This window comes from Prionailurus viverrinus, chromosome A2 (assembly GCF_022837055.1).
Source record: "Prionailurus viverrinus isolate Anna chromosome A2, UM_Priviv_1.0, whole genome shotgun sequence".
Taxonomy (NCBI): Eukaryota; Metazoa; Chordata; class Mammalia; order Carnivora; family Felidae; genus Prionailurus; species Prionailurus viverrinus.
In genome coordinates this window covers 169401121-169424631 of record NC_062562.1, presented here as the reverse complement: position 1 = coordinate 169424631, position 23511 = coordinate 169401121, and the positions used below count along the sequence as shown (strand labels likewise).

Sequence of the window (23511 nt, the reverse complement as noted above, 5' to 3'; positions counted from 1 at the left end):
AGAAATAAAAAAATAAATATTTTAAAAAAAGAAGTGGGTATCAAATGATTCTCGGTAAAAGGAAGCTGGTCATCGTGTAGAAGCAGAAGGTGTTAAGGCATAACTTTGCACTCAAGCTCTTTTACTTTAGCTAGATAAGGAGCAAAGAAGTACTCTTTTAAAAAAAAAAATTTTTTTTTAACGTTTATTTATTTTTGAGACAGAGAGAGACAGAGCATGAACGGGGGAGGGTCAGAGAGAGAGAGAGAGGGAGACACAGAATCTGAAGCAGGCTCCAGGCTCTGAGCTGTCAGCACAGAGCCAGACATAGGGCTTGAACTCATGAGCTGCGAGATCATGACCTGAGCTGAAGTCGGATGCTCAACCGACTGAGCCACCCAGGTGCCCCGCAAAAATAATTTTAATTAATGAGTTTTAAGACAAATCACCCAAGTGCCCTCACCCTCACTCTGTGAATAAATTAGTTACATGTGACACTTTCCTATCAGACTTTTCGTTCTTAGTGTCACTTGGATTTATGTATCTGTTTTATCCAGAATTCTTGCATGGAAATACAAGGTCTTATTAAGAAGTTACCTCTTGGGGCGCCTGGGCGGCTCAGTCAGTTAAGCATCTGACTTCGGCTCAGGTCATGATCTCAAGGTTTGTGAGTTCAAGCCCCGCGTCGGGCTCTGTGATGTCAGTTCAGAGCCTGGAGCCTGCTTTGGATTTTGTGTCTCCCTCTCTCTCTCTGCCCCTCCCCCACTCACGCTGTCTCTTTCCGTCTCTCAAAAAATGAATAAATGTTAAAAAAAAAAAAAAGAAGTTACCCCTAATCAGTATATAACTAGATCCGAAAGCTTTGTGAACGTTACTACAGTTTATTTTCAGTTCCCAAATAATTGTTGTATAAAATGAGTAGCACTAGTATTGTAGTTTCTCCTAACTTCCCATTAATTCAGGGATTGTACATGGATATAATGGCATTCAGATATCTGTGGATTATAATTATGAGCATAATATTAGTATTTTGATTTTATTCTTGAGCTTTTCTTTTAATAAAAGCACTGCAGTCTTTATGTTCATTATACTAATTGCTTTTACTGTTTTCCACCAGTGAGCCAGAATTTGAGGCCAACCTATCGAGGGACAGTTGTAGTGCATTCGTGGTCACTACACCTGACCTGGCTTCAGTGTTGAGTGTTAATAACTGTGGGTGTCGTTGCACTTGGGTTCGGGTAGTTTCAGTACTTGTTTCTCTTAAATTACGGTTTGGGGCAGTGTGACCTGAGTCTTCCAGTTCTAAAATTCTGTATTCTGTTGGGTCTGCTCTCACAACAGTAGTAAACAGTTTTTTTAAGTTAACATCATTTGTCTTCTATAAATAATGTTTATAAATTTTGGCAAGTTAAAGATAAACTGATACTTGCTTAGCGAACATTTGTAAGTCATAGTACTTTACAATTTAAAGTACATAATACTTTATGTAGTACTTGACACAAATACTGGTTTGCTGTACTAACGGGACATATCCTGTGCTCTGTGTTAGGTATTTTATATGCGTTACCTGAATCTGAAAGAAAGCTGCAGAACGCCATTCAGGATTTGTGTGTCATGTGGTGGGAGAAAGGCCTGCCTGCCAAGGAAGATATGGGAAAGACTGCTTTTATCATGCTATTAAAGAAGAGTCTGGAGACTAAAACAGTATGTTTACTTTTTAAAATGCATACCTTCCTGGGGTGCCTGGGTGACTCAGTTGGTTAAGCGTCTGACTTTGGCTCAGGTCATGATCTCACAGTTGGTGAGTTCGAGCCCCGCATCGGGCTCTGTGCTATCAGCTCACAGCCTGGAGCCTGCTTCAGATTCTGTCTCTCTCTTTCTGCCCCACCCCCGCTCGCACGCAGTCTCTCTCTCAAAAATAAACATTAAAAAAAACCAAACATACCTTTCTTTAAAAGCACATGTGTTCATATCAGTTAGGAATTATGTTTGCTTGTAAATGGCCTGACTGCAGGTCCTTCCCAGTTAGGGTCTTTTTTGTTTTTTTTTTAATTTTTCATTTTTTTTTTTTTTTTTTTTTTTTTTTAATTTTTTTTTTTTCAACATTTTTTATTTATTTTTGGGACAGAGAGAGACAGAGCATGAACAGGGGAGGGGCAGAGAGAGAGGGAGACACAGAATCGGAAACAGGCTCCAGGCTCCGAGCCATCAGCCCAGAGCCTGACGCGGGGCTCGAACTCACGGACCGCGAGATCGTGACCTGGCTGAAGTCGGACGCTTAACCGACTGCGCCACCCAGGCGCCCCTAATTTTTCATTTTTTTTATGTTTATTTGTTTTTAAGAGCAATAGAGACAGAGCATGAGCAGGGGAGGGGCAGGGAGAGAGGGAGATACAGAATCCGAAGCAGGCTCCAGGCTCTGAGCTTTCAGCACAGAGCCTGATGCGGGGCTTAAACCCACGAATCGTGAGATCATGATCTGAGCTGAAGTCAGACACCCAACCAACTGAACCACTCAGGTGCCCCCCACCCCAGATACTGTCTTTTTAACTTAGGATGTTCAGAGGCGGGCAGTCAAGGGTGGGCAGGGGCGGTGGTTCCACATATCAGTCCCATGCAGGCTTTGTCCATCTTCTGGGGTATATGGCCCCCATCCTTCCTCTTACCACTGCATGGCTGCAAGGTGGCTGCTGCACCTCCACTTTCTGGTGTGAGTTCCAGGCAGGAAGAAGAGGCAGGGAAGCAGCAAGGCGAGATCTTCTCAGAAACTCTCAGCTTGTATCCAGCATACAGAATCTGGTCACATGGCCACATCTCTGCTGCAAATGGGGTTTTTGAAGGGATACATTGCCAATGTTAAAAGTAGAGATATTTTTAGTAGTGAAGAAGGGATGGGATGACAGATAGGTGAGTGGGAGTGGCTGCCTGTGTCAGTGCGGTCCTCTGAGAGGCAGACCCCACCACGGACTGCCCAGGACTGCATGTATGCAGTGAAGGAGGAAGGGGGCAGGAGTGGTAGGGAAAGCCTTCAGGCTTAGGTGCAGGTGCCACACCTGTGGGAGGTGGGGTGTCAGACTGCAGCCTAGGCCTGAAGAGGTTTTGGGAGCGCCAAGGGAGAGCAGGGTTGAGGATTGGATTGACTGAGTAGAGCTTCCATACAGCACCCAGTGCTCCTCATAACAACTGCTATCCTTAATGTCTGTCACCATCTAGCCCATCCCCTGCCCACTCCACCAACTGAGGATTGAATTTAACTTGGTCCACTTCTCAGCCTTTACTCTTTGGTGTGCACTTAAGAAATCTAGAAAAAGAACAGTTTTTTCCCCTGATCAGAACAACAGATACTTAGGTTCATCTTAAGACAGTTGGGCAAGTGAATAAAAGGGAAAATGAGGAAGATAAAAATCACCCATAATTCCACTACCTAAGGTGATCATTGCTATTTGAGGGATATTTAGGAATTTCTCATTTGTCTTTCTCTCCCTCATATTTTTACTTCCTTACGACAGATTTCTAGAAATGTAATTCATAGGTCAGTGGATTTGAGCTTGATGTACATTTGGAGCTCTTGGTACACATTGCCAACAGCTTTGTAGAAAGCTTGCACTTAATCACACTCTCCCTGTCCGTGTGTCTGTCCCACCATGGCCTCCAAGGATCCACCAGTTTGGTGACAGAAAAGACCTTTTGTGGTTGTGCCCTCAGCTTGCCATAGGAGGATTGAAGAATGCTTGTTTGCATCAGGATTTATCCTTAAGCCATTGTCGGTTTATCTTTTTAAAATCTGTTTTAAAAAAGATCCATTTTCACTGCCTTTTTATCTTTTTAATAAAAAAAAATTTATTTGTTGATTCATTTATTTAAAGATTTTAAAGTAATCTATACACCCAATGTGGGGCTCAAACTCATAACCCCAAGATCCAAGAGACACGCTCTACCAACTGAGTCAGCCAGGTGCCCAATATGGGGCTATTTCAATTTAACTTGTAGTGAAGAAACTAAAAGCTGGGTCCCTCACCAGTCATGGTTCTGTGCTCCGAAGCCCAATGGGGCTGGTGGTCACCGCAGTGCTCGCTACAGACTAGGGTGTGCACAGAGCAGAAACTGGATGGCACTGCTTGTCAGTGCTTCTGTTTGCTTTTGCCATTATTCCCTTTTTGATGAACAATCCAGAGTTGTAATAATTTGTAATATAAGGTATTCTTATGACATATTTGAAATGTGACCTTAATTATTTATTAAAAACTAACGTTTTTGTTTTTTATGTCATTCCTAGGGTGTAGACATATGTCGGCTTTGGCGTATTCATCAAGCTTTGTATTGCTTTGATTATGATTTAGAGGAAAGTAAAGAAATTAAAGATATGCTGCTTGAGTGTTTCATAAGTGTTAAGTATATCAAGAAAGAAGAGGTAACTGGGTTTTTCTTTTTTGGTGTTTTGTGAACTGCTTTTTAATGGATGTTTTTCCTAAGTTCATGTAGTTGATGATGTACCATGCTCAGTGTTTTAATGAAGGAGTCAGCCTAGCCATCAAGAGTTACTTTATTTATTGCACATTTTTACTGCATAGCAGTATGTTGCAAACACTTTACAAATCATTGCTTATTTCATCATTAAATGAGATGGTGATAGGTGGCTGTGTGAATCGTGGGGGAACCATGGTTATAGTTTAAGTTACGAATGATTAAAAACAAGTTTGAGAGTACACTTCCTGGTGCATCAGACCCGACCCTCTGCCATAATTCCAGGTCATTGGCACATACTGAGAACTGTTGTCAAGTGGTATTCTTGATTTCTTCTTTCTAGCCATCCAGTAAATCCAAAGAGAGGCTTCCGTTCACTGCTGCACTGTCCATTTTGGTGGCCATTCCCCTATGTCACTACTGAGCACATGAAATACGGGCAGATTGTGGCATTAAGTGAAAACTATGTGGATTCAAAACTTAGTATGAAGAAAGAATGTAAAATAGCTCATTAATAATTTTTATATATTTATTACATATTTAAATGCTAATGTTTTGGTTGTACTGGTTTCCATAAATATATTATTAAAATCAATAATAGGGGCACCTGGGTGGCTCAGTTGCTTAAGCATCAGGCTTCAGGTCATGATCTCATGGTTCATGAGTTTGAGCTGCATCAGGCTCTGTACTGACAGAGCAGAGCCCATTTTGGATTCTTTGTTTCTTGTGCGTGCGTGCGCACGCTCTGTCTCTCTCTCAGCCCCTCCCTCCACACTCATGCTCTCTCTCTGTCAAAAATATTAAAAAAAAAATTACTTTAGCCTTTTTTACTTTTATTAACATGGCTATTAGAAGATTAAAAGTTACAGAGAGGCTTGCATGGTTTTATTGGACAGTTCTGGTTTGTTATCTTAGTATTCTTCTGTCGTCTTGTTTTATTAAACATTGACTATATTCCCATGCCAGAGATGCAGAGAAGAATATTGTTTTTGTTGCAGAGTATAGCCTTTGTTTCTGTTTGCTTGTTGCTTGCAGACGTGTATGAGGCAGAAGGAGGGAGTCCTCACTACTCCCTGAAGTAGGTGGGGAGGGACTCTCAGAGGAGGACGAGTACCAGTTCTGAGGCCCTTAAATGAACAATTTTTTTCACGGTCTTGCAGCTAGTCAGGGGCAAAGACACGGTTTGACCCAATTTGCCCACTCCAGGACACCCTCTCCCGTCAGCTAGGTTAAAGGACCATATGTGATTACTGACCGTACTGACCAAGGGTCAGAAAGGCTGTTTTTAGATCCCTGTTTGTTCACTTACTAGGTGGTTGATCAGACTACCTGGAACCTGGTGTTTCCTTCTGTAAAATAGGAACAAGGGTGTTTTCTCTCTCAGGATTCCTGAGGAGCACACGAGGTGATGTGCATAGAACCTTTAGCACAGGTGCTGGCAGGGACTGAGCACTTGGGAGGTTCCCTGACTGTGCTTACTGCTTTTACTGCATCATCGTTGTTGGAAAAGGCACTAGACCTGAGGCCTGTGCCCTCAGCATCTCCAGGACTGTGGTTAAAGTTAAGGACAGTAAAGCAGCTGAGAGTGGGTTCAGACAAGTAAACTCTATTTAGAGTGACTTGTATATAGTACACGGTGACCTGCACATCAGCTTATGTGTGTGTAAGTGCAAGTAGGCAGTATAGACGTAAATTTTTGTGTATGTTAATGCTCCTCTTTTATTTAAATTGATGTCTTTTGGATTTACAATATCCAAACTTAGTTTCTTAATCAGTCATTGCTTTAGTTAGGTCAGTTTCGTCATTCTCAGTAAATGACAAATATCTTGTGCTATAATGGCAAATTACTTCCGGTAAATACTTTTTGTTTTTAACTTGCCTGTTGCAAGCACGGTCCCCTGCCATTTATATCAAAGTGTGTTGCATTGCCATAGGATTCCAGAGACAGTAGTGGTAGACTGGTAAGCAGTGAAGAGATGATGGTGCTGTTCTCTGGGAAAATTCTTGGAGGATGTATTTTTGTGCTCTATGGAGTACAAGTATCATTACTGCTTTTTAGGTCTACGTGTAATTTAGTAGTATGCGTATAAATTAACATGGGCAGTGTGTGTATTTGAAAATTCTAGTTTGGTAGATACTTAGCCTCTTAACTTTACAGATCCTCAGTTTTCTCATTTATAGAAGGTGATAGGAACTGATGTTCAATCCCCTCCCATCTCCAAATGCTAGATTTCAAGCATACTTTGATTTTAGGTTATGCAGACATCCGTGCCAGAGCCAGAATGAGATGTTTGTGGGCTAATTAACTTAGCTACTGGGCAGCATGGTAAACGCGGAATCCTGTGGTCCAGCAAAGGAGCTCAAGGGTGTCTTCTGGCTCTTGCCCTGCTGCCCAGCTGCTTCACTCCAGGGGCTTCCACTGCTGTCCTTAGTTACAGTTATGGATGCTTCCTTTGTTAGTGTTACTAAACATCCAAAGAATTATTTGTTTTTTAGTTACTGCAAAATTTTTACTTGGTTGCTATTTCAACATTATGTCTTTTGGTTGCAATTTCAACATTGTATCTTTTTTATCATTTACAGGGAAGAAGATTTCTTAGTTCTCTCTTCAGTTGGAATATACATTTTATTAAAATGATCCATGAGACCATTAAAAACCAGTTACAGGGATTACCAAAGTAAGTATGAAAGGTAATTAATATTTTGTGCTGTCTTTTTTTAAAAAATTTTTTGTGTGTTTATTTTTAAGAGTGACAGAGAGCGTGAGCAGGGGAGGGGCAGAGAGAGAGGGAGACACAGAATTTGAAGCAGGCTCCAAGCTCCGAGCTGTCAGTACAGAGCCCGATGGGGGGCTTGAACTCATGAAACATGAGATCATGACCTGAGCCGAAGTCAGATGCCCAACCGACTGAGCCACCCAGGCGCCCCAATATTTTGTGCTGTCTTAATCTGATTATGAAATTGTCAATTTGGCCTGACTTTTTTTTTTTTTTTAACATTTTTTATTTATTTTTGAGACAGAGAGAGACAGAGCATGAACGGGGGAGGGTCAGAGAGAGAGGGAGACACAGAATCCGAAACAGGCTCCAGGCTCTGAGCCATCAGCCCAGGGCCCGACGCGGGGCTCGAACTCACGGACCGCGAGATCGTGACCTGAGCTGAAGTCGGACGCTTAACCGACTGAGCCACCCAGGCGCCCCTGGCCTGACTTTTTAAGTTATATTAATGTATTGGAAACTTTAGAAACTATCTCTTATTTATTTTGTACTGTTTTTATTGTGTACTATTATTTTTTTTTTATGTTTATTTACTTTTGGGGGGCGGGGAGAGAGTGCACAGTGTGAGTGGGGAGAGGGGAAGAGAGAGAGGGAGACAGAGTATCCTAAGCAGGTCCCATGTTGCCAGTGCAGAGCTCGATGTGGGACTCAAACTCACGAACTGTGAGATCATGGTCTGAGCCGAAATCAAGAGTCAGACAGATGCTCAGCTGACTGAGTCAACCAGGTGACCCTGTATTGTTATTTTAATTATGTGTTCATTATGTACTGTGGTATCACTGGATAGTTTTTTCCTTGCTATGGGAAATCATTCTTTTTCAGTAATGACATTGAAATTAAGATTTTTTTTTTAATGTTTATTTATTTTTGAGATAGAGAGAGACAGAGCATGAACGGGGGAGGGTCAGAGAGAGAGGGAGACACAGAATCTGAAGCAGGCTCCAGGCTCTGAGCTGTCCGCACAGAGCCCAACGTGGGGCTCGAACCCATGGACCATGAGATCATGACCTGAGCCAAAGTCGGACGCTTAACCGACTGAGCCACCCAGGCGCCCCTGAAATTAAGATTTTAATTTGTGTTTATTCTTTAGTAAATTATTTGCCAGTTAAATCTTAGCCTCATTCGCAGTAAATTCCATGTCACTTGCACTTCTGACACCATGAATGTAACATCTGCTCCCCCGTTTACCGCGATTGAGCTTTGTAGTTTGGTGGGAAGGGTCCTGCAGGGTAAGAGTCTAGGCATACGTGCATGAGCCTGAGTGCCCAACATCTTGGAAACTCACAGCAGTCGAAACTGTCATGGCAAATGTTTGAATGTTTGCTGTGTGGCAGGTAAAGAGCTCAGTGCTTAATGTGCTCTGCAACTGAGTACTTAGTGTGCGTTTTAAAACTGAATTCTTAAACTCTTGAGGTGGGCTTGGTTACTGAGTTTCCCTCCGTCAGGCAGCTTGTGTAAGTACTGAGCTGAGCTTTGACTCTGAATCCCTATCACAAAGCTCCTGATGTTCGCAAGAATGCTTTTTCCTCCTGTTTCCTCACTGGCAAAATATTTGGGTTGAACAGTAGATTTCTAAACTGTGATTCTAAAATCAACTCTGGTATTTTAGGGCTCCCTAAACTTGAGGGAATTAGTAGTCTGGAAAGTCCAAAATTGACTCCCAAGTCGAAATTTTATTTATATTTAGACATTCTTTACTAACCTTGACTGAGAAGGAAGAAAATTGATACTTCAGTTCCCCTTCTCAAAATCCCTTCCCTTTTCTTCTCTCTACTGCAGGTAGATAACCTGTTCCTGCAGGTACTTTGCAGAGCACTAGTCTGTGGTGGGGTTCCTCCTGTTCTAGGATAGGAGGGGACCTGAAATGATACATTAAAAGTGTGATTGTTTGGGGGGCGCCTGGCTGGCTCAGGTGGAAGAGCATGTGACTCCCCATTTCGGGCTCGTGAGTTCAAGCCCCACTTTGGGTGTAGAGACTACTAAAAAAAATAAATAAACTTTAAAAAAAAAAGTTTGAACTTTCACTAACTTTTTTTTTTTTTTTTTTTTTTTTTTTTTAAATAGATCTTTGATGGTACACATTGCAGAAATTTATTTCAGAGCTTGGAAAAAGGCTTCAGGGAAAATATTGGAGGTATTTTCTTTCCATTTTATTAAATGTTAACATTTATTTTTGTCGTATTCTAGTTACCAAATAAGTCATCACAGATAGTCATTTAATATCTGTGTTGATGCTCTTTGTCAAAATAAAGGCAGGTAACGAGACTTTATGTGATGGGGATTCACTCTCATTCCTATAAACTTTCGTGCTCAGCCACAGACCCAGGACTCTCGCCACCCACTGGGATGTGCAGTTTGAGTGACGTCAAGATTTGCCGAGTAGCATTTTGGTAGCTTTGTTAGGTCTGTGCTGTCCAGCCGCCTGTGGCTGCCATGCACTGGGAACGTGTCCAGTCCAAACGGAGACGTGCTGTAAGTGTCAGGTTCTGAAGATGTAGTGGGGAAAGAAGGGCATGAAATAGCTCATGGACGTGTTTTTGAAACATTGTTTGCATGTTGAAGTGATAGTGTTTTATTCATGTATCTAAAAAAATTTTTGTAACATGTATCTATTTTTGAGACAGAGAGAGACAGAGCATGAATGGGGGGAGGGCCAGAGAGAGAGGGAGACACAGAATCCGGAGCAGGCTCCAGGCTCCGAGCTGTCAGCACAGAGCCCGACGCGGGGCTCGTTTGTACTCATGGAGCGCGAGATCGTGACCTGAGCCGAAGTCGGACGCTCAACCAACTGAGCCTCCCAGGCGCCCCGAAATGATAGTGTTTTAAATATATTGGGCTGCACAAAATATATTGCTAAAATAAATATACCTGAGTTGTTTTGTTTTGTTTTTCTGTTTTTAATGTTGCCACTAGAAAATTTAAAATTGTGTTTGTGGTTAGGGTTCCCATTTCTGTGCCTATCTCAGACTACCTCATAGCTTTTAGTTATATTGTTTTTGAGAATTTAAAGACATTTGTTTTGAATATGGCTTACCTTTAATGACGACATAATATCTGCATTGTGAAGATGTGGCTGTATAATTCACAATTACAATAAGACATTCAAAGGTCTTTTTGAAAAAGTATCAAAAGAAAGTGTTTTTGGCTGATATCCCTTATATTTTTCTCATACTGGGTTCTTTTTTTTTTTTTTTTTTTTTTAATTTTTTTTTCAACGTTTTTTATTTATTTTTGGGACAGAGAGAAACAGAGCATGAACGGGGGAGGGGCAGAGAGAGAGGGAGACACAGAATCGGAAACAGGCTCCAGGCTCCGAGCCATCAGCCCAGAGCCTGACGCGGGGCTCGAACTCCCGGACCGCGAGATCGTGACCTGGCTGAAGTCGGACGCTTAACCGACTGCGCCACCCAGGCACCCCTCATACTGGGTTCTTAAATGTGTTTTTTTTTCCTTCTGAGAATAAAATTTTTACTCTTAAGTCGAAGAGGGGTCTTTGCTTTTTGGGGAGCAGGCCCTGAGCTGGTGGGTAGGGAAGGTGTTTACTGATGTTTGGGCTGCTTTCTATCTACTCTGCTCCTGTGCAGCTTAAGCTTGGTTTATATTATCAGGGTTTGTCACTGACTTCTGGAAGATAAAAACTTACCGCTTACATTCCCCTGCCGACAACATCCACAGTCATTTTACAGTGTATTATTATTATTTTTTTTAATATTTATTTATTTTTGAGACAGAGACAAACAGAGCATGAACGGAGGAGGGTCAGAGAGAGAGGGAGACACAGAATCCAAAGCAGGCTCCAGGCTCTGAGCTGTTAGCACAGAGCCCGACGTGGGGCTCAAACTCACAAACCATGAGATCACGACCTGAGCCGAAGTCGGAGGCTCAACTGACTGAGCCACCCAGGCGCCCCTACAGTGTATTATTTTTTTTGAGGAAAAGGCAAAACCAGGACATTGGTATTCATTTTTGCATTGTTTTATTATTGCATAACACTTGTTCACAGGAAAGAATATTTGTTCCCCCTTTTTCCAGTAGTGGTTTTAAAAACAGGTGTTTGTAGGGACGCCTGGCTGGCTTAGTTGGTAGAATGTGCAACTCTTCCATCTCCAGATGTGAGTTCCAGCCCTATGTTGGGTATAGAGATCTCAGTCAGTCAATCCACATTAAAAAAAAAAAAAAAAAAAAAAATAGGTGTTTGTAGTTAAAAACATGATTGTTTGATTGAGTCTGTACCAAATGAGTGCCAGCTTTTTACTTCTCAGGCTCTCTGCCCTCCCTTGCTTCCTCCCTCCATTCAGCTTTTTAAAGCAACCAAATGTGACATCTCATGTCCACGTACTGCAGTGTGTATCTCTAAGGAATGTAGGTATACAATGCCAGTAACATACTTAACAAAATTAACGATTTCTGGGTATTTTTGAAAATATTTGCATTTCTCTGTTTTGTTTCAAAATGTCTTTTTAGAGCTTTCTTTGGAATCAGGATCCATTAAGTCTCCCATGGCATTTGCTTGTTAACTCATTTAAATTTCTCAGAGCATTCCTCCCTCTCTCCTTTTCCGTTTTCAAAACCTGTGCCATGCATGGGTGTGTTGAAGAGCCTGGATCAGCTATCCTGTAGGGTGCCCACATTCTGGTAGTTAGCTCTCCAGCTCCAGCTGTTGTGGCACAAACACTCCATAGGTAGCACTCCATATTGCATTTCATCACAAGTCGGTGTGTGGGTCCCCACATACAGGATGCCAAGACTTATTAGTGGCTTCAGGTGAAGGAGGTATTTTCGGAGATAATGAAGGAGGCTGATAGTAGTAGCTTTCTTATGTCCTTCCCTAAAGCCGTGGAGCCCCAGGTGTGGGGACAGAGTGCAGGGCAACACAACAGAGTCGTTGGGATTCGGGCTGCCCCTGGTGGTTGGCTCTGCTTCCGTTGCCCAACTCTGAAGGTCCGTAGGTGGCATGGGCTAACTGAAGAGTTTCCCACACCCACAGCCCCACCTTGTCCTCTCCATGGAAGTCCTGGAAGATCTTCTTTTGGTCACTTTGGAGTCCCAGCCCCCGTCTTTCAGGTGGTTCAGTATCAGTTCTGGGGACAGATCCAGTCTGAGATCATCTGGGTCAGGAAGACTCAGAAGAGGGGCCCCCAGGCCATACTCAGTCCCTGAACCATCTGGCTTGAACTGGCCTCAAGGGGTAGGTAGAAGCTTGCTCCGCCATCTAGCACAGGCTTGGTAGTTCACCAGAGGAGAAAGAAGTAAGGGAGTATCAAAGCTGAAGGGATGCTAGGAGGTGTGGACTCAAAGTAGAAAAGCTCTCAACAGAGGACCTTGGTGCTTTCCCCCGTGAACTTGAAGAGGACAGAGCCGACTCCAGTGACTGCACCTCCTGCCCTGTCATCTGTCGGACCACACGCCGGTGCCAGGTGGTAACTCACGTTGTGTTTGCCGTTGCAGACAATCGAGCACGGGTGCATCCAGGACTTCATGCACCATGGGATTCACCTCCCGCGCAAGTCTCCGGTGCACTCCAGGGTGCGCGAGGTGAGCGAGGCGTGCGGCTTTCTTGGTGATGTTTTTATCACTAAGAATTAAGTTAATCCCCCACAGGCATCAGCTTAAAGGAGCTTTCTTAGAATCTTGATACTCGGTACCTGGCAGTTGTAACTAGGAAAAGAAAGGTATGTTGTTAAGAGAACCAGAACCTTACCCAAAAATTTTTTTAAATTCTTTGACATAAAAATATCCAGAATCCTTACTTTCTAAGTACCACTACCACTTTTCTCAAAAATGGATATTTGGGATTATTTTTATTATTTACTTTCATGCATTTTGATATTCTATAAACAAATGGAATAAATGTTTTGATAGTTTCTTTTGATCAATTTTGTTTTTACTTTTTAAATTTTATTAAAATTTTAAAAAATGTTTTATTTATTTTTGAGAGAGAGATAGAGTGTGAGTGGGGGAGGGGCTGAGAGAGAGGGAGACACAGAATCCGAAGCAGGCTCCAGGCTCTGAGTGTCAGCACAGAGCCCTGACACGGGGCTCGAACTCGCAAACCACGAGATCATGACCGGAGCCGAAGCCAGATGTTTAACCGACTGAGCCACCCAGGTGCCCCTATTTATTTTTATTATTGTTTTATTTTATTTTATTTTATTTTATTTTATTTTATTTTGAGGGAGAGAGAGAGAGAGAGAGAGGGAACGTTTGTGCAGGCAGGGGAGGGGCAGAGAGAGAAGTGGAGACAGAGGATCCAAAGCAGGCTCTGTGCTGACAATAGAGAGTCTGATGTGGGTCTTGAACTCGCAAACCTCAAGATCGTGACCTGAGCTGAAGTCTGATACTTAACTGACTGACCACCCAGGAGCCCCAAGATTTGTTTTTAAAAGCTAATTCTAGGGGTGGCTGGCTGGCTCAGTCAGTAGGGCATGCAACTCTTGGTTGCAGGTTCATGAGTTAGGGCCCCACATGTGGCATAGAGTTTACTTAAAAGAAACTTTTTTAAAATGCTAATTTTAGAATTTAGATATGAATTTTATACTTACATTGTAAATGAGCTGACTAAATAATAAATAAGGCTTTATTTTATTATCAGTGTCATGATGACACTGATAGGTGTTTGATAATCATAATGATCTTGGCAGGAGGAATTGGAAAATGTGGTCTGTTTAGGACCCAAGATCACTGTCCTAAACCAGGAATAATGCCTTGTGTGCTTCATTTTGGCAACTGCATGTCAAGAAGCTAAATGAACAAAGACTATCTCTTTACTTTTTTGTGTAAGGTATTACTATTATTTGTGGAGTGTAAATATATCAAGCTTGAAAGGATACAAAAACATCTTTACATTATTGGTATGTTAGTTTGAATTATCCATAGGTAAAATACCCAGAGACGAATATATCCAATTGTCTCCTGCCTCCTGCCCCAGCGACACATAATCCTAGTGTGGTTTCATTAAATTGTAGGTCAGTTTGGGTCATTTATTCTAAGTATATGATTTGTATTTCAGATACATCATAAGGAATGGTAGCATGTTTAACTATAAATTTGTGACATAATTGCTTCCTTTTGGTAGAAAATAAAGACTTTTTTTCATATTTGATTTCTGCTCTGGTAGTCTGAGTAATTAAGATATTATATGTATAGATATCACTATTTGATAAACTATGTCAAAATACACAATTAAAAGGAAGAACATTAAATTTCACTTTTTTTAATTTCACTTTTTGAATGCAGTATATTCCTGGACTTTAACTCTTATCATTGCTTATAATACATTATAGCTTCTTCCTCAAATCTGCTTTTTTGGTAAACATCACATTTATATGATAAATTATTTTACTGATATGTTGAAAGAAGCTTTAGGAAATGCTTCATATGTCATTTGAAAGTAAAAATCCCCAGGGTGCCTTGGTGGCTCAGTCGGTTAAGTAAGTGTGTGACTCTTGGTTTCAGCTCAGGTCATGATCTCACAGTGTGTGGGATCCACATCAGGCTCTGTGCTGACAGCATGGAGCCTGCTTGGGATTCTCTCTCTCTCCCTGACTCTCTACCCCTCACCTGCTTGCGAGTGCTCTCTTTCCCTCTAAATAAGTAAATAAACTTAAAAAAAAAAAAAAAAGAAAGGAAGTAAAAATTCCCATATTGTTGTTGAAAATCTTCTAACATTAGTTAGTTGTAATGGTTGCCCAACTCTGTAAATATATTAAAGCCCATTGAATTATATATACTTTAAAAGAGCAGATTTTATGGTACATGGTATACAACCTGATAAAGCTATTTAAAAATCTTTCTGTGTATACCATTGATATCAAAACTTGATAATACTATACTCAAAAAAACTATAGGGATGCTTGTGTGGCTCAGTCAGTTAAGCATCCAACTTCTGCTCAGGTCATGATCTTGCGGTTCGTGCATTCAAGCCCTGCATCGGGCTCTCCACTGTCAGTGTGGAGCCCGCCTGGGATCCTCTGTCCCCCTCTCTCTCTGCCTCTCCCCTGCTTGTTCTCCCTTTCTCTCTCAAAAATAAATTAAAAAAAAAAAAACAAAAAAAACCCTATACACTAATATCACTTATCACCATCAGTAAAAATTCCTAAATAACTAGAAGTCAGAAAAAATAATCCCCAGACTGTGTGAAATTGATTCAGGTTCACTTAAAGTATAATCTCTTGTTTGATAGTCTGTTTTAATTTTTATTTTCCACTTTTCACTAATACAGTTTTAGTTCCAAGAGTGGTGAATTAAGGAAGTGAGGCAAAACTGGTAGTTGCTGGGGATGAGTCTGAAGAGTTGCAGAGAGATTCTGGCTGGTGAAAAGGGCAGTAGAAAAGGGACAAAGCAGTGGAAGCTGAGTGCACAGCCCCTTCTCTGATTGTTCGTCAGTTTGGGAAGGACTTGCCATCCAGGTTAAGCTGACCTGGTGAGGGGCCACTGAACAGTGACACCCACTGTGAGACGTGTGCCTGTTTCGGAGGCTCATTATAGGTTCTTGGAACCACAGATGTGGGACCAGAAACAGGCTGTAGAAGCCATGTAGGCTGACTCTTCCACACACTCTTTTTCCACTTCACCCCAGAGGGCTGCGGTCTCTGTGAACTTTTTCTGAGGTTATTTGGTTATTGCTAGAAGAGTAGAAACTACAACCGAAACCTTTTTGTAGCCCAAGAACATTGATCTTTGTTTCTGCCACTGGTTTCTTTCACGTGATCACCTTTACGCATTGAGAACCAATAGCATATGTATCACTGTATCTTCTCCTCTTAGGAAAGAATTATCCAGACTTGTGAAGCAGGAAGGACAATTTTGGTGGAGAGAACAACCTGTCCTCTGTGTTGAAAGTAGGATCTTAAGTGCTCTTTTTAAAAACATTGCCTTTCTTTTCTTCTTTTCTTGACTCTTAGGTGCTGAGCTATTTTCATCATCAAAAGAAGGTTCGTCAGGGAGTGGAAGAGATGCTTTACAGATTATATAAACCCATCCTTTGGAGAGGACTAAAGGTACTGTTAGTCTGTCCATGTTTAGAACGTGCTAATTATGCTGTTGAGTGTATCATGCTCTAGTTCAGAATTGTGATGACGTAGTAACGAAAACTGGAAGCTTTGTGAAATTTGGGGACATATGTTTTTTATTTTTTTATTAAGAAGATCTGAATTGGTTAAGTGCTGACTACACAGTAGGAAGGGGTTTGTCATGCTGTGTAAACCAGCAGAGGCGTTGGGAGTCTGCAGAGCTGAGCTTGGCCATCCTGGCCCTTCTGTTGATGACTGGGAGACAGGATGACACCCTTCCAGGGAGAGAACACTAGTACTTTTCAACATTGTAAATCTGGTCTTGGGAGGGATATAGTCACTGTTTCTTAGTGACATAAAGTGGACATTGAGTCTTTTAATATCTGTCAGTAATGAGCCAAGAGTTTGGTTTAGCTCACGGAAGGTCTCCTAGGTTTGGCCAGTTTTAAATACTGTAATTGTCTTTAATTTGTAAGTAAGTCTATACTGAGATACTTAGAAGCATTTAAGAAATCCACACTGAAGCCTTTGAACACTTGCTCTTTGGATTCTGAAACACTGTTTCCTTATTCCAGGCCCGAAATTCTGAAGTCCGGTCCAACGCTGCCCTGTTGTTCATTGAAACATTTCCTATCAGAGACCCAAACTTCAATGCCATTGAAATGGATAGCGAAATCCAGAAACAGTTTGAAGAACTCTATGTACGTATTGCATGTGGCTGAGCCCCCTATGAGGTCAGCTCTGTCTGTGCCCAGTATGCCTCCTGGCTTCTCCTGTCCTGCCTGTGTGCTGCCCTCGGATGGCAAGGTTTCCAGATCTTCACCTTCTTCTGAGAAACCCATTTTCTCCCTGGTGCCTTCTGTGACAGCTTGGACCCGATGGTGTTCTTTTCTTTTTCTCTTTGTCTCCTGTGGAACGTCTGATTATTTATTACTGTATATAGTTTTAAATGTTTTTTGTGTATTCTTGTCTCCCCAGCATAGAGGCAGTATGACATGTGGTTAAAGATCCCCAGATTTGATTCCACTTCACAGTTAAGAGTTGTGTAATTTTGGGCAGGTCACTAACTTTTCTGTGTCTTTGCAAATTGGGGATGCTGATATTGCCTGCTCTAAGTGGTGGGGTCGTGTGCATGAACAAACCTGGTGATGTTTTAAGGCGAGTCTATAAATAATGCTTGTTGCAGTGGAATTTTCACATGACTGCTTTTTCAGATGAGACATGAGAACATTAGGATGCCACGTTTATTTCCAAGGATGCTGCGGGTCTTTTTCAGGTGGCTGGAATGTGCTTATTTCTCTACATTGCCTTACATTTCCAGGGCTTCCTAACACAAGCTAAAAAGTGCTTCCTGGTCAGTAGAATAAAATTTTAGAAAGTGATAGCAAAAATGTTCTGATAATGATGGTTACCCATGGCACTTTATTTTTTAACTTAATGAAAAATCTCAGGCATGCAGAAAGTTGAAACAGTAGTGTAAAGAAAATGTGTAGATTTAGCTCTTTGTATGCAAATACACACACGTGCATGTGTATACACACACACACACACATATATACCCACACACACACAGGCATACGCACTTACATACAGACACACGCATGCCTACAATGGACAGTTAGTAGTATTTATCCACGTATATTTACCTAAAATTCCCTTTGAGAATCATTACTTTTGTGGGAATAATGGGCAAATCAAAACTAGATTTTGTTACTTTTAGCGAAAAAACTGTGAAAAACTTTTGCTCTTTTTAACTCTGGTGTCCAAATCTATGAACTGTAGTTTTTACCTGAAATGTGTGTGTCTGCCTTGGACGTGGTGACCAACAGGGTGCTGCCAGTCCAGCCAGCACATGTCTCCTATTGTACCTCACGGAGTACACGTGGCCCTCCTGCTCCTGAGTGGAACGTACGAGCAGGCCACCGCGGACAGCCTGACGGGGACCTCCTGAGGCCTTGTGCCGGGCATCAGCATACATAGCAACTGAGAGCATGCAGTCACATTTTGTTTCGGATTCCACTTCCCCCTTCATAAGTCTGGGCTTGACCAAATTACTTAATTTCTCTCGAGTCCTATTTCTTCTTTAAAACTGGGAATAATACTCAGTAGGATTGTGAGAAGGTTTCAGTGAAAAATCAAATACAAACATTTAGCATTACCATGACAGTGGTTGTAGGTGAGACTGAAAGTGCACTTATCTTGAGAAGTACTGAGTAGAATAAGTGCTAATGTAAAATTGTTGAAACGCATGTTGTGCACTTGAAATTAATTTAACACTGTATGTTAACTAAATGGGATTAAAATTTTAAAAACATGTAGAAAAAATAACTGGCTGTTACTCTCCGTAGGAACATTAAAAATATGTAAAGTGATGTGATCACCTAATACAATATTAGGAACACATTGGTGAATCCTGTGTCTCTTGTACTAGAAACTGAAGTGAATTTCTGGAGATGAGTTTAGTATTCATTTACAAGGTGAAAGGTGTGTAGAGAGCTGTTGGTTTCTTGGAGATGGAGATGCTATCAATGGCTTGGTGGCTTGGATATTCTTAGAATATTGGCTAATGAGTGGTGTAACTATATCTCTATTCCATTAAAAATCCTTTGTATTATAAATTGAAGGAGTCTTACTGTGAGGACATCACACTTGGTAGAAATACTATATGAATAAATATGTTTACAAGCTACGAAGTTTAGTGTAATTTTAGCAGTTGTGTAATATGTACATGTTAATAAGTTTAAGAAGCAGGACCTTATGAAATAAGGTGAAAATAAATTATGGTGAAAAATAAATTATAGTGAAAAAAAATTGGCAAATTTTTATTAGAGAAAATACCTATAAGAGATGCCAAACCTTTGTTAGACTCGAGCTAATAGACCATATGAAGACTAGAACACAGAGGGGCACCTGAGTGGCTCAGTCGGTTAAGCGTCGACTCTTGATCTCTGCTCAGGTCATGATCTCAGGGTTTGTGGGTTTGTCGGGTTGTATGCTGACAGTGCGGAGCCTGCTTGGGATTTTCTCTCCCCCTCTCTCTGCCCCTCCCATGCTCGCACATTCTCTCTCCCTCTCTCAAAATAGATAAACGTTAAAAAAAAGAGACTGGAATGCAGAGTAATCTATATTCAGATTAATCGTTGTAAATTTTGTTTTTACTTTATTAACCTATTAAAAATAAAAATTATTAAATGATAGGGGCGTCTGGAGCATGTGACTTTTGATCTCAGGGGTTGTGAGTTCGAGCCCTATGGTGTAAAGTTTACCAAAAAATGAGATCTTTAAAAAAATTATTAAGTAATATTTTATTTGAATATTAATTATTGAAGTTAAATGTTTTTTCAGAACAATAATTACATTCTACATCATTCCTCTAGAAAATAGTGGATTGTAGGGGCACCTGGGTGGCTCAGTGAGCTAAGTGACTGGCTCCTGGTGTCGGCTCAGGTCACGATCTCATGGTTTCGTGGGTTCAAGCTCTGCATTGGGCTCTGCGCTGGCAGCCTGGAGCCTGCTTGGGATTCTCTCTCTCCCCCCACACCCTCTGTCTGTCCCTGCCCCCCTAACTTGTGCTTTCTCTGTCTCTCTCAAAATAAATAAACTTTAAATACATTAAAAAAAGATTGTAGAAAACATTGATGTTATAGTTGCTTAAGATTATGTATTAGTGGAGATAGGTTTATGTTTTTCAAGGATCAAAACTTATCAGTCTCATAAAAGTGAGATGTCAGTGTCTAAATGGAGTTTTACAAGAATACTTTAAAAATTAAAAAGAATAAGAGTTTCAGCTCTAATAGGGAAAGGCCAGTATGTGAGCACCATATCCTGTGGAGGCCGTGACTCCCTTTTGGGGGTGAAATGAACTCATGGGAAATCATCAAATTTCCCATCAAAATAGTTTCCGTCCGTCCTTCTTTGTTTGCAGAGCATTTTTGGGGTGGTGTGTGTCTCTGAGTGTTTGAATCCCAAAGTGTTATTTTTTTTCCCCTGGCACCTAATTTATAGTTTGGCCAGGTAGAAGAATTGTATGTTCAAAGTAATTTTTTTCCCCAGGATGCTAAAACATTGTGCATTGTTTTCTAGCATGAAGTGCTTTTGAAACTTTAAGGATTTTTTCTATGCCTTGATTTTCCCCACCCCTGCTGGTTTACCAAGATATTCAGTCTGTTAGTTTGAATGTGCTTTTTCTCAATGCCTGTTCTTTCCTAACGCCTTTTAGGAGGCAGTGCAGTATAATAAAGAGCAGTCAGAAAACTGTCCCTGCAACAGGCCAGATGATAATGAATTTAAGTCCGTGGGCCACGTGGTCACAGCTATTCTACTCTGCCATTGTGGAACAGAAGCAGCCATGGACTGCACAGAAATGAGAGTGTGGTTTGTTCCAGTAAAACTGCATTTGAGGACACCAAAATCTGAATTTCATGGAATGTTCACCTGTCACAAAATATTATTCTTTTGGTTTTTTCCAAGCATTTAGAAATGAAAAACCATTCTTAGGCATTGTGGGCCACACACAGATGAGCCTGGGCCAGATTTGGTCTGCAGGTCGGCTCAGAGTTCATGACCCTGTTGGACCAGGTACTGAGTAAATGAGAATGAGTTTTCATGGGGATTGATAAAGGAGATAATCCAATAAATAAGAGTAATGGTTATGTCCTGGTGTCCTCCTTGTGCCTCACCTGTTCTTTCATACTCTTGTTATGTTTGTGATTCTCGAACTTGAGTAGTGTGGAGACTTTCTTTTGGAGGTAAAACATGGAGGCCTCCTGTGAGTGTCTGTGGGTGTCGAAATGGAGTGATTTTCTTGTGGAAGGATCATCATGAGTTATGTGCCATTGCTTTGAGTGACTTTGTCGTCACTGCGATTGATTGGAGATCCGGATCTGGGCTCTGGACTCGTATGAGACTGTGTCCTTATAAGTCGATTATCCAGAATATATCTTTGAAGAATGATACTGAAAGTAATTCACAGAAAACAAAATCTATAAAACTTGTGGATAGTTCTTCAGATTCCAAAAGTTCTCTTATTTCTTTATTTTGCTGTTTGTTTTTTCCCTGATAACCTGTCATCTTGACTTTTCTATCTTATTGTTTTTCAATTTTTTAAAAAATTATTTTAGAGAGTGTGAGTTGGGGAGAGGGGAAGAGGGAAAGCAAGAGAATCCCAAGCAGGCTCCATGCTCAGTGCAGAGCCCGACGTGGGACTCAATCCCACGACCTGGGATCGTGACCTGAGCCGAAATCAAGAGTCTGATCCTCAACTGACTGAGCCATCCCACACCCCTTGAGTAACATTTCAATGACACTTTTAACAGTTTTGTTTGAATCTGTGTCTGAATAAGACCGATGCATGTGATCGGCCAATAGATTGATAAGACCCTGTCCAGTAACCTCAGTCTCTCATTTTTGCTTGCTAGTTGTTGAAGAAGCCAAATTATTCTTTTATTTCCTGAAGCCTGGGGACATATCCCTGTGGCATAATTGTTATGTTCCTTTGCCTCCTGTATATCCTGAGTGTCATTAGGTGCAGAGTTGATCAGTTACTTTTGTGGGGGTTTTTGTTTGTTGTGTCAGGTGGTTTTGTTTGTTTGTTTTTAGTGTTTATTTATTTTTGAGAGAGGAAGAGAGACAAAGCACGAGTGGGGAAGGGGCAGAGAGAGAGGGAGACACAGAACCTAAAGCAGTCTGCAGGCTCTGGGCTGAGAGCAGAGAGCCCGATGCGAGGCTTGAACCCACAAACTGTGAGATCATGACCTGAGCCGAAGTTGGATGCTCAACCAACTGAGCCACCCAGGTGCCCCAGTTGTTTCAGGTTCTTAGTGGTGCTGTTGTGTACTCCATCCAGAGATGACATCTTGTTTCTTTTTGTATTCACAACGACTGATAACCATTTTGGCTAGGTCATAATCTCGCGGTTCAGGTGAGTTTGAGCCCCGCGTCGGGCTCTGTGCTGACAGCTCAGAGCCTGGAGCCTGCTTGGGATTCTGTGTCTCCCTCTCTCTCTGCCTCTCCCCTGCTCGTGCTCTGTCTTTCTCTGTCTCTCGAAGATGAATAAAAATGTTAGAAAAAACATTTTTAACGAGTAGAATTACTTTATTCTGGTCTTTCAGCCTTTTGGAAATTCAAGAGAGTGGTTTACATAGTCTGTGTCTGTAGGATCGACTCACATCTGCATACCTCGCTGAAGGTGGGGCTGGTGTTTGAGGCTCTACTGTCACAGAGTCCTGTAGATAGGATTGGCAGCTATGGTACCCATGTGTCTGGGTTGTCTTCTTTAAATGCACAATTATAGAAATGATAAATAGTAAGAGATGTGTAAGTCTGTATATGACCAGTATTTCTAGGACTTAAAATGCCTGTTACGTTGTGAATGCTGAGAGGGCTGATGTATAAAGCAAATATTGATATAAAGGGAGCTGATCTAAGATTTTTAAGTCTTTTTTCCCCCTCCAATTTACAGAGCCTTTTAGAAGATCCTTATCCGATGGTCCGTTCTACAGGGATCCTTGGTGTTTGTAAAATAACTTCCAAATACTGGGAAATGATGCCTCCGACCATTCTTATTGATCTCCTCAAGAAAATAACTGGGGAATTGGCATTTGACACAAGCTCAGCTGACGTGCGCTGTTCTGTCTTTAAGGTAGGATTTAAAATTATATAAGCAATATTTACTTATAGAATAATTAGAAAATACAGAGAAAGAACAATTTTTAAATAACCTATAATTCTTCCCAATTGATAAAGCACCACGGACATTTTTGTTGTACATCCAAAGTAACATTTTTAAAAACCAAATTGAAAGTGTTTTCTACAAAAAAGTCTTACTTGAAATAATACTGATTTTAGTGTATGGCCAGGGTGGGTGGTGCACATTTTTTTTTAAAGGAGGAGCTATATATAGTACTTAATTTTTTATTTTAATTTCTTTTAATGTTTATTCATTTTTGAGAGAGAGAGAGAGAGAGAGACAGAGTGTGAAAGAGGGAGGGGCAGAGAGAGAGGGAGACACAGAATCCGAAGCAGCTCCAGGCTCCGAGCTGTCAGACACTTAACTGACTGAGCCACCCATGTGCCCCCAAGTTTTTAAAATTATATTAAAACTGACTTTTTTGGTATACCATATGTACTTTTAACAAGAACCTACAAAACTGTCCTTTCTCCCATCATCCACTTTCAGCAGTTAATCAGGACACATTGGGTCTTGCTCATGTTTACAGTCCGTTGTCTCCCACTGTTGATTAATTTGAAGCAAATCCAGGACTGCGTATCAGCTCATCTGT

General features: G+C 41.3%; 1 protein-coding gene across 10 annotated transcripts in view; it reads left to right on the top strand.

Annotated features, from left to right (window-relative positions):
• The window catches only part of NCAPG2 (non-SMC condensin II complex subunit G2), a 64950-nt gene that overhangs the window by 7774 nt on the left and 33665 nt on the right, over nucleotides 1-23511 (top strand). For all 10 annotated transcript variants that reach the window (XM_047844053.1, XM_047844030.1, XM_047844087.1 and 7 more), the window contains 8 exons: nucleotides 1529-1683; nucleotides 4256-4390; nucleotides 7027-7121; nucleotides 9285-9354; nucleotides 12669-12755; nucleotides 16124-16219; nucleotides 16807-16932; nucleotides 22692-22871. In XM_047844053.1, coding sequence (XP_047700009.1) covers nucleotides 1529-1683; nucleotides 4256-4390; nucleotides 7027-7121; nucleotides 9285-9354; nucleotides 12669-12755; nucleotides 16124-16219; nucleotides 16807-16932; nucleotides 22692-22871 — 944 coding nt within the window. The remainder of the gene's footprint in view (nucleotides 1-1528; nucleotides 1684-4255; nucleotides 4391-7026; nucleotides 7122-9284; nucleotides 9355-12668; nucleotides 12756-16123; nucleotides 16220-16806; nucleotides 16933-22691; nucleotides 22872-23511) is intronic.